The 16,498-nt window shown below is 45.4% G+C and overlaps 1 protein-coding gene across 1 annotated transcript in view; it reads right to left on the bottom strand.

The window, feature by feature from the left end:
* Positions 1–16,498, bottom strand: part of ATP8A2 (ATPase phospholipid transporting 8A2) — a 519,580-nt gene that overhangs the window by 12,805 nt on the left and 490,277 nt on the right. The window contains exon 37 of the mRNA XM_084845428.1: positions 3,930–4,021. Within this exon, the coding sequence (XP_084701554.1) occupies positions 3,930–4,021 (92 nt within the window). The remainder of the gene's footprint in view (positions 1–3,929; positions 4,022–16,498) is intronic.

Below are 16,498 nucleotides of genomic sequence, written 5' to 3' on the forward strand. Positions count from 1 at the left end.
TCACTCTTTCTGATGCTACTTGGAAATTCCCTCTGCTCTTCCCCAGTAGTATATTGGACACCTTCCGACCTGAGGGGCTCATCTTCCGGCATCAAATCTTTTAGCCTTGTGATACGTTCCATGGGGTTTTCTTGGCAAGAATACTGGAGTGGGTTGCCATTTCCTTCTCCAGTGGACCACGTTTTGTCAGAACTCTCCACCATGACCTGTCCATCTTGGGTGGCCCTGCATGGCATAGCTTATGGCTTCACTGAGTTACACAAGCCCCTTCGCCACAACAAGGCAGTGATGCGTTTATTGCCTCCAGTCCTAAATGCTGTGTTGGCATGCTTTCTCTGTATAAAGCAAGTCTGCTGTAAGTCACACCAGACTTTCCAACACTTAGATGGGTGCCCAGGACAAGCACCCAGTTGGCCACCCCTAAATCTGACCTTGTACATGAATATACAGAGCTGCCTTAGAACGGATCAAAGCTCAAGTCCACCTCGCCCCATATTGCCTACTCCCCATGGCAATAGTGCTTGAAGATCCCATTTCAGTCGGGCTTCAGGCTTGGGCATGGGACAGAAACGGCCTTGGTCGCCTTGGTAGATGATATGAGGAGGGCTCTGGATAGGGGTGAATGCTCCTTCCTTGTTCTCCTCGACCTCCCAGCAGCTTTTGATACCATTGACCATTGATACCATACATTGAACGGTCATTGATACCATACATTGAACGGTATCCTCCTGAACTGCCTGGAGGGGTTGGGCATTGGAGACACCGTATTGCGGTGGTTCCGGTCCTTCCTCTCCGGCAGGTACCAAAGGGTAGCACTGGGAGAGGAGGTTTCGGACCCATGGCCACTCACTTGTGGGGTGCCACGGGGTTCCATCCTCTCCCCGATGCTATTTAATATCTATGTGAAGCCGCTGGGGGCTATCATCAGGAGGTTCGGGGTGCGGTGTCATCAATATGCGGATGACATGCAGCTCTACCTCTCATTCAAATCTTCACCAAGGTTGGCCGTAGAATCCCTGTCCAAATGTCTGGAGACAGTGAGTGGCTGGATGGGGAGGAATAAGCTGAAGCTGAACCCTGACAAGAGTGAGGTACTTTTGGTGGGAGACAAGAGGAGGTTGGGGGATGTTGACCTGGTGTTGAATGGGGTACGGCTACCCTTGATAGACCAGGTCTGCAGCCTGGGGGTCATTTTGGACTCCCAGCTGTCCATGGAGGCTCAGGTGTCAGCTGTGAGCCAGACAGCGCTGTACCAACTCCATCTCATACGGCGGCTGCGCCCCTTCCTTCCCGACCATCTGCTCCCATTGGTAGTACATGCCCTGGTCTCCTCTCATTTAGACTACTGTAATGAGCTCTACGTGGGGTTACCCTTGAAGACGGTTCGGAAGCTGCAGCTGGTACAGAACGTGGCGGCTCGCCTGATTAAAGGCAGCCGCCGGCGAGATTACATCACTCCAGTGCTGAAGGAGTTGCACTGGTTAGCAGTTGTTTTCTGGGCCAAATTCAAGGTGTTGGTTTTGACCTTTAAAACCCTATATGGTTCCAGCCCAGCCTAACTTAAGGAGCGCCTCCAGCAGCACCAGACAGGCCACTTAACGAGATCAGCCTTGGATTGCCTTCTCTCTGTCCCATCAGCCACGACAGCTAGACTGGTGGGGACGAGGGAGAGGGCCTTTTCTGTGGTGGCCCCCACTCTGTGGAACTCCCTCCCTACGGAACTCCATCATGCCCCCTCTTTAATGAGCTTCTGTCGTGCATTAAAAATGTGGTTGTTCAGGCAGGCATTTGGGGTGGGTTAGGGTATTTTAGAAAATGTTTTTATTGTAGAATTTTATTGTTTTAAACTGTTTTATTGTATGCTGTACATCACCCAGAGTGGCTGGGTGACCAGCCAGATGGGCGATTAATAAATTTAATAATAAATAAATAATAATAATAATAAAAAAGATGTCAGATAACACTCTTTCCCAACCCTCAAACGATACAACCCTGTTTTGTGATCAAAAAGTGTAAAGTGGTGGCGGGAGGCCTGATTTTTGATGAGGGCTGAATGACCCTGAAGCTGAGACTCTAGAGTCAAGAGTAAAAATCAGATATGCAAGTAAGTAAGTAAGTAAATAAAGAAGCCTATACACTGCAAGTGTGCCAGTGACCAATTGACTCAAACGTTCTGGAAATAACACATAACAAGTTGTATGAATTTCACATGAGGTATGTAATAGCTGTGTCCTGCTTAATGGGGAAAAACATGGAAAATACAACATACTTTAAAATATTTCCAAAGGTGGAAAAAAGAGTACCCTCCCTCGTTTGGCAAATAACATAACAAAGACATATGTATTATATAATTCTACAAAAACAGTCTCATCAAACGCAAAGAATCCAAGGATTTTTTTTTAAAAAAAGCAAAACTGAACTCATAGTTCATTAATCCTCCTAAGATCCTATCAGATTGTTAATAAGCTAAATGCTGAACCTGATATGCATGCTCCATGTTTTCTCACAGTTCAATAGGGATACCAGTTTTACTTAGACAGTCTAAGTAATGATCCTGAACACTAAAAGATGGCATTTACTAAGTCCCCTTGGAACTGTCAGATCATTCTCCTGGAGATCCAATAATCTACTTTTGTATTTGAAAACAGCCTAGTTTTGTACAGTTATACATTTTTCTCTGTTGTATGAATTAGTCTGCTCTTTATTATATGGGGACTAACCATCCCCACCCCGTCCTTTTCTTTGTGTTCCACTTCATATCGTTTGAAAAGGGATGACAGAAGATGCAGAGGATTACGAATCGACCACAACCCATTTTTTTAGTCTTAACAAATACAGTGAAAATTTATGGTCATGAGAAAAGCAGGCAGATGATTGCAGCTAACCTTAACTAGGCTGGCTCATTTAACATGTATTCATCAGAATTTATGAGGGACAGGCTGAGAGAGCTGAAATTCATATTGATATCCTCTTCTTTCCTGTGGCTTATCAACCTGTAAAAAGCTCAGAGATGCCTTTATCAATGTGTGCAGCCTCATAGATTGACATATGAGCCTGAACATTCTTCTCCTTCTCCTCACTTTTGTTCTGGCAGTCATATAGCCCCTCAAATTCTCTCCTCTATGCCTGACCATGTCTGAAGGAGAGGAAGTTTATTTTATTATCATTTTTGAATGATGTAACTCTGGAACCAGTTCAGAGCCTGAGGCTGAGGGTGCAAATCCGCGATAATTTACAGTGGTGTATGCTGCATACATAAATAACCTCTGAATCTGAATCCCCAAGGCAGGATGGGCAGAGACAGGAGAATGTAAAACCAGCCTTACATGGCAAGACGAGGAGTCTCTATAGACAAGGAGCCCATTTCCAGCAATGGCATCCACCTGAGACTTAATTCATCATCATGCTATGAAGGGATGGGTGAGCATTTAATTTGGCTCATTTTCTTATAAGAACTTGCCAGGATTTGCAGATTTCTTCATAAATGGGAATGTGGGAGAAACCAGACCTGACAGAGTTGTCCATCCAGGCCCAGGGCTTTGAGCGCTGAGCTCTTAAAAGTCTGGGTTTGAATCCCTGTGTATTCAGCCACGTTTGTGGTACTCAAAGTTAGGGTTGCCACCTCTTTGAGGGTCAAGGGGTTTTGCAAGCATTCAAGGGTGTTTAAAAGCTTGGGAAAGACACACACGCTAATTCCAGTTCCAAATATATGTCTTATTGTTGGCTGCCCAACCTCTCTGCCAGACCATCTCTACCTAGCCTTCAGTTTGCAAATATTGGGTTGGTCATAATGTGCCACCCATGGCTTCTGGGTACTTTCCATTCCTTTCTACAGCGTTGATGCATAAGTGACATGGAAGCCAGAGCCTGCTTTATACTCCTGCATCATTTGAGAACCGAGTCACAGCTACACCTGGTCCATTACTTACGTGAGACTCCTTGCTGGACAGAATGAGCCCGGAACAGGCTTGGAGGGGTTTTTCTGCCAAGCCTTTTTAACAAGTGGTCACGTTCATTCATGCTGCAAGAACAAAATCAAACCAAGTGAGTTGATAGATATGGATAATTAACTTCTTAAAAAGAAGATGTGAATACAATGAGGGTAGTACAAGAACTATATGCCTTCTCCTAATCCTCTTTAGCATATAAAAAGTAAAGGTAAAGATGTCCCCAACCAGTCATGTCCGACTATAGGGTGTGGTGCTCATCTCCATTTCTAAGCCGAAGAGCCAGCGCTGTTCGAAGACGCTTCCATGGTCATGTGGCCAGCATGACTGAACACGGAGGTGCACGGAACACTGTTACCTTTCCCACCGAAGTGGTACCTATTTATCTACTTGCATACTAGCACATAATCAATTCTAATACGTTCCTGGCAGTGAGACTCTCCTGTCTGGACACACAGGTTCTGATCCTGAACAAACATTTCAGGTTTGCTGAATGATTCAATAGACTTTAATTGCACAACATGCAAACATCCTTGGTGCCAAAATTGCTGTAGGGAGAAAGGGTTATGTAGAATGAAATTACATAGAATATGGTAAGACTTCTGTCATACTTGTATGCAATCAGTTTGAATGTATATCTTCCAGCCATCTATTTTGTCTGGATGCTTATTAGATACATGGACTCCTTATATTAATGTATATATTTGAAACGGAAGTGTTGAATGTTTTCCCTTTTCTTGTTATTAGTGGTGTTGTGAATAGTTATTGTGAATGGATAGGCTTTTGCAATTTTTTAATTGCTGTTTTTGCCCCCCTCCCATCTCCTTTTTGTTTTTCTTATAATTGCAAATAAAAAAAATAATTTACAAAATACTTCTATGAAGTCCCATTCAGATGTCAGGGAAATCATATATTTGAAACTTCTTCTCCTTTTATGCGTAGCCACACTGAGTCCCCCACAGGACCCATTAGTTCCTGCTCAACTAAAGGCACAATCCTATGCATGTTTAGACAGAAAAAAAAGTCCTACAACTCCCAGAATTCCCAAGCCAGCCATGCTGGAGTTGTAGGACTTTTTTTCTGTCTAAGCATACATAGGATTGCGCTTTAAGAAACTAAAATAAAAACTCATTGGATGAGCAACAGTGCATTTGTGGGGCCAGACAGCATGTCCCTGGGGCATACACCATGCATGTAAATCAAGGGTCACATTCCTCAGAGAAAAGCCACCAGCAGCCCAGTGCAGTTCTGCAAAGCTTCAAGAGGCAGGCACTTTTGAACTGGAAAAAACTTGCAGAAGCTATGGGTTCAAAATGGGTTGTTGTTGAATCATGGGTTGTCTTTGAATTTTTGAACCATGGGTTGAACCCAGAGTTTACAACCCAACAACTAACCATGGGTTCTCTTCCTGGGTGGTTTGTGGTTAACAAACTATGGTTAAAACATAGTGCAGGGTTCACATGTAATGACAACCCACAATTCAATGAGAACCCATACTCAACCCATACTCATGAGTTGCCGTTATATGCAGAGTAGGCCAATGTAGAGCCAGAAAGAGGCAACCAAAATGATCAGGGGGGCTGGAGCAACTCTCCTACAAGGGAAGGTTACAACTCCTTTCTGGGACTATTTAGCTTAGGAAAAATGGAGTAAGGGAGAACATGAGGGTTGTTAAGGGTTATGCATTGGGTAAGGGTTGTTAAGATTATGCATGGATGATGTGGATACAGAGAAGATTTTCTCCCTCTCGAACAATGCTAGAACCCAGATTCATCCCATGAAGCTAAATAGTGGGAGACTGAAGACAGACAAAAGGAACCACTTCTTCACACAGCACATCATTAAACTATGCACTTTGTTGCCACATGATGCGATGATAGCCAGTGACATAGATGCCTTTAAAAGGAAATTAGACAAATTCATGGAGGAGAAGTCTATCAATGGCTTCCAGGCATGATGACTATGTACTACCTCCAGGATCAGAGACAGCATGCCTCTTTATACCAATGGCTGGGGAACATGAGCAGGCGGGTGCTGTTGCGCTCATGTCCTCCTTGTGGGTTTCCCAGAGGCATGTGGTTGGCCACTGTGGGAAACCGGATAGATAGGCCACTGGTCTGATCCAGCAGGACTCTCCTCTTGTTCATTAAGTGGGTAAAGTATATAATTTCCTTTCCTCCTGAAAAGAACAGTAAACATAATACAGAAGTATTCTTAACAACTCATGCCAGGATGATTGCAGTGCCCAAAATCCATGGCATTTGGACTCCAGCAGATAAGCCAACACAAACACACTAATTCCTCCTCAGGATATTATGCAAACCATAACTGCGTTTTCCCACAGGCAAGGCAAAAACATCAATCCAGAAGGGTTTGCCTGTTGCTCCTGCTTTGCCTGCACAACCTGTACAAGGCAAACAGGAATAAAGATGCCACGGAAGAAGCGTATGCAATAGCCCTGTGCACCAGCATAGCAACTTCCTCTTACAGTGTAGACAACGGTGAACGCAGTACAACAGACAGTTCAGCCTGTGAAAATGGTATCTTGCCAGCTCACCAATAAGATATCTCTGTAGTGATCACTCAGCTTTTGTTGCCCATATTGCTCTTCCCATAAACTCTGCTGAGAGTCCAGCTGAAAAGCTAACTGTGAGTTAGCTTCTAACTGGAAATATGCAAGAGAGCAGACCTGTATCACTGGCAGGATGACTTCTACAAGAGATAGAAACCAGTGGCACCGGAGGACTTTAAAAGAAGGATGTGGGAGCATTCTCCACCTCCTTCAGGCCCCAGCATCAAGGGTAGGCATGGTGGGTCTTCTGTCAAGGGCCCACACCCCAGCAGGGGCCCACTGAGAAGAACTCCCTGGCCTTGCTCCACCTCTTCACCATTGCAACCTGTCTGTTCATCTGCCTCTCATTCTGGCCCAGACCAAAGTGATGGTGAGAAGGATGAGTAGCCGATGCCACTGCCTTCTTGCTTGTTATCTCTCTGCCTGCCAAGCAAGCAAGCAAGCGGTGGCAATGACACGGAAGAGGAGGAGGAGGAGGGGAGCTGGTGAGAAGGTAGACTCACTGAGGGAGGGGGGCCATTGATGGTGTCTTGTCCAAGGAACCTCAAAGCCTTGGAGCTGGCACTGTCCTTCTGTATGAAAAGGTTTCTGAAAGTAAGTGACTTCTGACATGCAGCTGTGAGGGCAGCCGCTTGGACACTACTCTCCAAAACATCCTAGGTACTCATATAGCTTGTTAAATACAATGGGTCTCCAAAGGAGAAAGAAAAAACTTAAGATGTCACATTATCATTTCTAATAACTGTATTTTCTGTTCTCTGCCCCAAATGATGCATTTTCCCATCTGACAGAGGGGTGGGGGGTGGGGTGGGAATAATTGTTCTAGGACATCAGCTAAGCCCCCAATTAACAGTTGTAAAAAGCTTCTTTGTCTTGTAGTCCTTCCTCCTCCTTTCCCCAAAAGTCCCTAAGCCTGGCCGAGAAACATCTGGCTTTACACATTCAGATGAAGAGCATCAAAACAAACAGAATAATTCAAAGCTGACCACAGGGTCCCACTGGCTTATTCGTTGGAGTAATTAAAAAAAGATGAGCTTCACCACCAATTAACCTGCCAAGCACTAATTAGCTTTAATGAGGATTCCAAGCACTTGCTGCAGCTTGACCCAGAATGTCCTCCAAAGTTCACTAATTGGCTGATGGCAAAAGCGGGGCGCAAACAGAAGGGGAGGTTAAAGTGGATGGATGCAGGTGTCTCGCTTGCATCGCAGGCAGACCCTGGGAAACTTGTGTCCATGGGGGCTTTAAATATTCAGGTTGTCCCCCTGCCCTGCTCTAACCCCTAACAAGAACTGCAACGTAGAATCTGTGCTCTGACATGATTCGTGAGCAATGCTACAGAATACCGGTGGATCATTTTTAACAAAGAGGGCTCAGCTGCTGGGGGATGTCTCCTGTACAAGCCCTGTTGAAATGGTCAAAAGCACTGCTGATTTCGTGTGCTGCTGATTTTCTTATCTCTTAGTTGTTTCAGTGGGGTTTACTTCTACGTAAATTGTTGCTTGGAATTGGGGCAGCCAGGGGCTAGCAGCAGCAACCTGGGACCTTGATGGAAAAAGGATAAAGATATTCAGGACTAGGGGGCAATCTACATTACAACTTTAAACTAGTTTCAAACTGGTTTATCTAAAGGGATCCTGCAGTTTCATGAGGGTACTGAGAATTCTTTGCTAGAGACCCCTGTCCCCTGCCCAAGTGGCCCCTCTTCCTAGAGCTACAATTCCCAGAATTCCTGTATTTGGTAGCCATAATCGCTAAAAACAGGTTTGAAACCAGTTTAAAGTTGTAATGTAGATTGCCCTTAGGAGAAAAAGAAAGCGCTGGGTTAGACAGAGAAATGCTCTTATGGGGCCAGTAAAGGGTTTTTAAAAAATGCTATCAGGCTTTTCTGTATTTATTAATGCTATGCCATGAAATAAGCAATTTTCCCCATTAAATATGCAAATTGTTCTGTGAAATAAGCACATTTACACTGTGAAATACAGGCCGACACATGACCTACTTTAACTTTGTCACAAGCCTTGCAGTCCTCCTCTCATCCCTCCCCCCAATACAATTAATAACAATAGTAAAAAGGTTTCCATTTGCTAACATATGCGGTTATAGATTGGATTTTAATTTATATTTTGGGTGAAGTGACAGATGTCAGCATTAAACTAAGTAATGAACTTCTTCTGTTCCTTTTAAATGCCAACTAATAGGTCAATCCTATACGTGTCTACTCAGAAAGTGTGCCCCATTGTTCTCAATGGGGCTTACTCCCAGGTAAGCATGTATAGGATTGCAGCCTTAGTTGGCGTTGGGAGGTGGATTTATTTTAGCTCATAGGAAAGCATCCATATTGTCACTGAAAAGAAAGCCCCAACAAATGGTTAGGAAAAGAAAGGGCAGAAGGCTAGACAGCACCTCTTATGTGGTTTGGGCCACTTTGTTTCTTCTTGAAGGTTAGACTTAGAAGACCTGCGCTTTCTTCACATGGAGTTTTTATCCTGCGATTGAGATGGCTCCTTCACGGTAGTTTGCAGGCTCTTTACATGATGCCATGAACCCCCAAGGCGTCTCCTGCACTAAATGCCCTTTGTTTTGTTTTTAAATAGATCGCAGATAATGAGCTGTCAAATTACTCTGTTGTGTTCCACATGAGTTTCCTCCGTGAAAAGAGGAAAAGCGGCAAGAAGAAGAGGAGCGAGATCAATGAAAGATAATGGAAGACTCAGATGAGGGTGGAAGGGGAGCAGGTGAAAGAGGGAGTTGTTGTGATCCTGCATTTAAAATGGAAGCAGAAAGCCTCATTTTAAAGGCAGGATTTTAGGTTGGTGTAGTGATGCCCCTGGTGTGGCTGAAGCATCCTGTTTTCAACTGTAATAACTGGAAGTGTGCCTAGTCCCCAAGGTTAAAACTGTTAAGGCATGACCTTAGAACAGGGGTGCAGAACCTCTTTCAGCCCAAGACCTTATTCCATTTCAGAGATGCTCTCAGGGGCTGCATTCCAGTGGTAGATGGAGCTGACGGCAGAAAGGGCAGGGGCCAAAACTAACACACACCCCCAGCATATTTTAGTTTAACCTTCTTACTGCCAGTCAGGGCTGGCCCTGCAGAGTGAAGCAGTTGCCTCAGGTGGCATTTGCTGGATGGTGGCAGTAAGGTGCTGGAGGAAAGACCTATGTGACATATGGCCTGCTCTGTGCCCCCCTCACTTAGCCTGCTGCCTTCAGCTGCAGTGGAGGATGGTGTCTCATCATCAGTGCTGAAGACAGATTTCTCTGCCAGTCCAGTCAACTTTGTACATGGAAAGGGAGGGGGCGCCATCTTGTTTTTCATCTCAGGCAGCAGAATGCCTTGGGCTGGCCCTGCTGCCAGGAGCTAAGCTTTAGGAGAGGCATTTCAACCTTTTAGAATGGGGGGAAAACTGCACAAGAGCTGGGAAACTGCCAAATGACTGGTGGTCATGGAAAAGTGGCGTGGCCATTTGGGAAAACCTGGAGGCCAGACTGGAACTGCAGGAGGGCCAGAATGGGTCCCTGGAAATTAAGTTCTTCATCCCTGCCTTAAAATTTCTATATGGCCTTCACCAGAGACCTCTTTGTCCTGCCAGGTTCAGGGTGTGATTTCACTGCAACATAAAGACAAGACTGGTGTGTTTAAATTGGCCAAGTTCCGGAGACGCACTGCATGCAGCTTCATGTTCAGACTGACCATGTGGGCTACAAACTTCCTCTTGAGGTATACTGAGTGTATCTTAAGGGGCCTGTAATGGGTCTGGCTTCCCCTCCGATACTTGCCTGTTGTGGCTCAGTCCCACTGTGTGTGGCTGTGGTTTTGTGCCATTTCTCTGCGTGGAAGGTGGAACATGTGGAAGTCTCCCGGAAGTCTACTTTGCATTGCTACCAGAAGGTAATGTATCCACCTGAGTAGGCTGAGATATGTGCTAACTCCTGGTCAAACCGCACATTTAATACATAAGAACATAAGAAAAGCCCTGTTGGATCAGACCAAGGGTCCACCCATTCCAGCACCCTGTTCACACGGTGGCCAACCAGCTGCCCACAAGTTAACTACAAGGAGGGCCTGAGTGCAACAGCACCTTCCCGCCCATGTTCCCCAGCAATTGGTGCACATAGACATACTGCCGCTGACACAGGAGGTAGCATAGAGCCATCAGGGCCAGCAGCCATTGATAGCCTTTTCCTCCGGGAATTTGTCTAACCCCCTTTTAAAGCCATCCAAACTGGTGGCCATCAGTATTTCTACCTGCAATTTTTTTTAAAAAAATCATAGTTTAAATAGAAATACAGTATATCTCACCATAGCATAGACAACTGTAACCAGTTGACCTGTGTGCCTGCCTGTTCAGTTTGTTGTTCAGGTGTTAACTGTTGATGGGCAACAGTTCTTATGGTTCTTTATCTTTGAACCAGAATTGGACAGGACAGCCTTTCAAGTAGAAGATGCCTTCAAATAGAATACTGTCATAAGAACATAAGAAGAGCCCTGCTGGATCAGACCAGGGGTCCACCTAGTCAAGCATTCTGTTCACACAGTGGCCAACCAGCTGTCCACCAGGAAACCACAAGCAGGGCCTGACCGCAACAGCACCCTCCCACCCATGTTCCCCGACAACTGGTGTACATAGGCTTTGGTACTGGAGGTAGCACTTAGCCATCAAGACTAGTAGCCAATGATAGCCTTTTCCTCCAGGAATTTGTTCAACCCCCTTTTAAAGCCATCCAAACTGGTGGCCATCACTACTTCCTGTGGTAGCGAATTCCATAGTTTAAAAGTGGACACATGGCCTCCCAAGGAAGGATGTGATACAGGTGCACCTTAAATTCTCTCCTTGTGTGTCTTTGGGGGCCTCCTAAAAGAATCTTCTAGAGCACTTATGTATGTCAGCAAGGCTTCTTGCTGAAGGGTAGATGTGCAGGGAGGGGGCAACACGCTGCTATTTGAGTGACCAGATAGGCATCTGTATTCATGCACCAATTAAAAAAGTGAAGAGAAGATAAATAAGAGAGCTTACAAGGCTGGTCACGCAGCTCCTTTTACTGAAGCCACAAAGTAACTGGCCGCAAAGTGAAGCACTTAGATGAAAAAGAATCCCTGCCACAACACTGCTCCATGTTGGTCAGAGACACTGTGGAGACTGAGAGGGTTGCTTGTTTTAAACCGTGAATGAAGAAAGATCAGGTTTGTTGCACCTGATGAAAATCAAAGAGCTGGATAAAATGCCAGCGCCTTTTGACTATGAAGCTGAAGATAGTTTTAGTTGGAGGAGGCAAACAAAACCAAGAGTAACTTCACATGTGCATTCGGGGGCTTTTCTCTCTCCAAATAATGCTCTCTATCATAGAAGAGGCACACATACAAAGGGGCTAATTATTGATACTTTTAGGGCCAATTCCCCCCACAGCCCCAGCATTTATTTGTTTGGAACATTTATATCCCATCTTTCCTCCATCGTGGCATATGGCTTTCCCCAGTGGTCTCCCATCCAGATCTTCACCAGTTCCAGACCAGCTTAGCTTCAGCAAAGCTGTTGCATCATGTTCCATTAGAGCAGCCTTCCCCAGTCTGGAGTCCTTTAGATGTTTTGGACTAAAACTCCCAGCATTCCTGACCTTTGGCCATGCTGGCTGTGGCTGATGGGAGATGAAGTCCACAACATCTGGAGGGTACCAGGCTGGGGAAGTCTGCATTAAGGGTATGCCCTGTGTAGGAAGCAGAAGTGGAGAGCTGCAGGAGTGACTTCCAGTCTCACGGGGCCTGCTGCAAATAGGCCTTGATCTGCCCATAATGGAAACAAGGTGGAAGGATCACGTAACTTAACCCTACATGTGTAGGCAATTACACATTCAGCTTGGCCCACATTAAAGGGTTCTACACCAGGGATGGACAACTTATGGCCCTCTATATGTTTGGGGCTACAATGCCCCACACCATAGGCTATGCTGGCTAGGGCTGATGGGAGTTGCAGGCAAAAACATCTGGAGGGCCACAAGTTGCCCACCTCTGTTCTACACTCCAGGGGGGCAGGGGGCATGAGCCTCAGTCTTACTTCTGCACTCCACTTGCTTGTACAGCTTAAGTGCCATGCATGTTTGTGAGCCAGCCCACACAGGCCTGGATGCTGCATAAAACCCATCAGCATTAAAAAATATGCACAGCATGGGTTGGTGACATCAGCATACAGCTATGAGAAAGAAGCCAATATAAGCATGTCTCAGGAATGAACCTAGGCAATCAAGCTGCAAGGCCATTTGCACCAGTTCTTCGTAATTCCAGTGGCATTCCTTTGCAGGCTTTGGGACTTGCTTTTTCTATAAGCCGTATTGTTTCTCACACAGAGATCCAGGATCCTATTCATCTGTATGTGGTTGTGGCACCACAAATGCAATTAATTCTACACATCTTCCTCTGATCTTGAATGGGATGATAAGTATCTTGTGGCAGTCTCCTGTGAAAGAGACTGCCTCCCCTGCCCCCACCAAGAAAAAGACCCAGTAGTATACTACAGGGGATCCTGATGACAGGCCGCTGATCTCCCAGAACTGCCTGAACAAAGCAAACTCTTAGTGGGGGATGCTAGCAAGAATCCTTCCAAGAACTGCTAACATTTACACAGAAGAAATTTGGAGAAGGATGGAGCTGCCTGATTATAACTGCATATACCTGTTCATAACACATTTGAAACTAGTCAGCCGTGATTACACTACTTTACAAGTCATATGCCCCACTTTACAGAGGACAGTCCTCTATTTTGGAGAGCTGGCAGCAGACAATCCTCTCTCTGAAGGGCTGTCCAGTCCAAGTCTGGTTTCAAGATCAAGAGCCCTAAGAAGGGAGAACAGGGGCCTTGAAGTCGCCCATCAGCAGTTCGCACCTGGACAGCAGACTGGTCCTGCACACAAGTCACCAGACCACAATCTTCCCCACTATGGTGGGATGTATTGGATTTCCATTCAAATTATAGTCATTATTTCTAAATATACATCTCTACACATAAATTAGCACATGCAAAGTTTATGCAAATCTGTATTCTCTTTTGTCTTCTATTTTGGTGACACATTCCCTCTTTTCCTTGTAAATTCATAATTGACTACCCTAGGTTACACACATCTCTCCCTGGACAATTTCATGCTAAACAGAAAAAGCATAATTATCAGCAGAGGGCTCCCAATTGAGGAGAGTTGGTAGAATCAAAGTATCATATATCATGATTTTTTAAAAAGGGTATCCAAATAACACAGATTGCACCATCAGGAAATTCCCAGTGCACTGCTTTTTCCAATCACCTCCCTTCTAAAAAGACAAGCACATGTTTTCAAGCAGGTGTGAAAGGGCCAGGACACAAACAAGGCGATAAAAGACAGAACAGTTCTCAGAAGGCACTCGAGAGGCCTCATCATAAGCATGACACATCAACTTCAGGCAGGCCGAGACACTCCACCATTATCTAGTTCGCAGATGGACCACCCAGAAAACCTGGGTGCAATTAGGAAGGAGGAAAAACAAATGTGCCGTGGAGGAAGGGAGGAGGGGGAATCCTCGAGGGGTGGGGGAAGGGGAATGGGCCAAGGGGCTGGCACGGATTCCTTATACTGTCTGCTTGCAAGCATTCTGAGAATGAAGAAAGCCTATAAAGAAAAGGAACACAGATGAAAGAGCTTGGAAAGAGAATGTAATGAAATAAATGGCTAGGAAAACATGCACTCTAGGAATAAATCATAGCATGGCAATTGGATTTGCAGAATGCAAAAATGGTAAGTCAATGTGACTGGGGCAAGCTGATCACTGTCTCTTTCTCTCACACAGAGGGAGAGGGAGAGGGAGAGGGAGAGGCAAGGTACACACACTGAGTTAAACACATGCACAGTCTTTCAGGTGACAATGATCAAGACGGCTTTATAAACAAAGGCTAGGATCCAAAAAAGGCACATGTGGAACAGCCGGAGCTGTACATGCAAAGCTGTTTTTAAAGAACTGAGATCTTTTGGATTAGGGGGATGGGATGGGAATGAATCTCACACCTCCCCACCATCTTGATCCCACTCAACAGCTGATTAGAAGGGCTTCCACTTTTTAAAAAAGGGCTCCCTGCATAGGACCAGGAGGTGGATTGAGGACTGGAAGCAAGCACACACACACACACAACTGCATTTGCAGATATGGAATCCTGTTTCTGGCGGCATTATGGTATCTGGCTGTAAGAGTTCAGAACAGAATGAACACAGAATAAGTGATCTTGCAGTGGAGGCAGGCAACGCATGGGCAGCATGCGCCCCTGTTCTTTTTTGTGCCAGCTGCCTCCAAATTGCCACTGTTGAACTGCTGTTGAATCTCGAGGATGGCAAGAAAAAAGCCACATTTTCCCTTTAAAATCAGGAGCACGCATCTTGTTTTAAAAGATGCTCCTGGGAGAGGAATTTTGCATTAAAACAAGTTGCGTGCTCCCCATGTGCCTTGTTTTAAAGGGCAAATGCTTTTTTCTTGCGACCAAAATTCAGCAGCATTTTTCTGGCACCAGTTTTATCGGGGGGGGGGAGGATGTGTGTGTACAGCCCACAGTGGGTTCTGGCGTGTGTGGAAATTGGCCCCTGGACCCTCTGGAGTTGCCCACTGCTGTCTTACAGGGTTGTTTCCAATGGATTGCATCCAATGCTAGTCTAACTTAAATCCCATTCATTTCAATGGGTGTACTCTAAGTAGGACTAACATGGGATACAACCCATAATAATCACAAAAACATATAATGAATGCTGTGGTGAAAGTGAGCAAGCAAATAAATAAATAAGGCAATGTCATGAGTACCGTACAAATAAACCACAGTAAGAAGTTGCACAACAACCAGTAACACAACCAGGGCTTGAGAGAGGGAAATGCGGGAGCAATCCATTCTTTTCCATGGATTTCAGAAACGATTGCGTAGGGGTGAACAGACATTGTAAGAGATATATGCAACTGAGTGACGTCACACAAATCAGCTAAAATACAAACCAGAAGGTCTTTGAACCTTTTAGTTTTCAGTATCAACAGCAGCACTAAGATTGCTGCATGGCTACCTGTGACTTCACTTGATAGTCACTATTTAAGGCAATGAAGTTACAGGTTTACTCCTCCACTCGCTTCAGCAGCAGGGACAATATGGCAATTAGTTTACTTCAGAACAGACACGGAAGACTGAAAGGTTGACCCTGCCCTGGCGGAATGGGATCTTTCTCTGAAGCCCCATTGCACTCAGGTTGGTAGTTGAGAAGGTTTGTTCAAACCCTGCTTAATTATTGTGAAGCTGCTCCTGCACAGGTCACACGGTGCCATATTGTTTGAAGGACACAAGTGTTAGTTATAAAACCTGTTTTGAACTTGCAGTGCTTTCCCATTTGCTGAAGCACAATTGCATTCTAAAAAGGACTAAATGAAACTGTCTGAAGGAGGGGCGGGGGTGGGAAGCCTCCCTAGGATTCTCTTTCGTGTCTTTCACATCAGACAAAAGTCCCACGCAGCACATACCCTCCTGTACAATAAAGAGTTCGATCATAGCAGTGGGTTCCGTACGGTCTAGCCACAACGGAGAAGCACAGACGTTATCGTCCAAATGAGAATGCTGGTAATTATACCGCTTGAAGCTGGAAGTGTAACAAGCTGCAAGGTGAAACTCAGCCTCTGTTGGCTGGCCAAGCGTTCCACTCACAGTGGAAGTAGCCACTGCACTACCCCAACCTTCTGCAACCTGGTACCCTCCTGATGTATTGGACTACAATCCCCATCCCCCACAGCCACCATCCCCCACAAATCTTGAGGGCACAGAGAAATTGTGTGGCAGTATGCAAACGTTGCATCTGTGAGAAGTTACGTTGCCCAGTGGGGTTGTGGGAATGGTTGATACCACTGGTGTGTGTGTGTGTGTGTGTGTGTGTGTGTGTGGTGGGGGAGGGGTGAATACTGGATTTTGTAATGTACAAAAAATGGTCTGGATCCAAAA

Source organism: Heloderma suspectum, chromosome 3 (genome assembly GCF_057233095.1).
Source record: "Heloderma suspectum isolate Gila_16-S chromosome 3, 16-S_ref, whole genome shotgun sequence".
NCBI lineage: Eukaryota > Metazoa > Chordata > Lepidosauria > Squamata > Helodermatidae > Heloderma > Heloderma suspectum.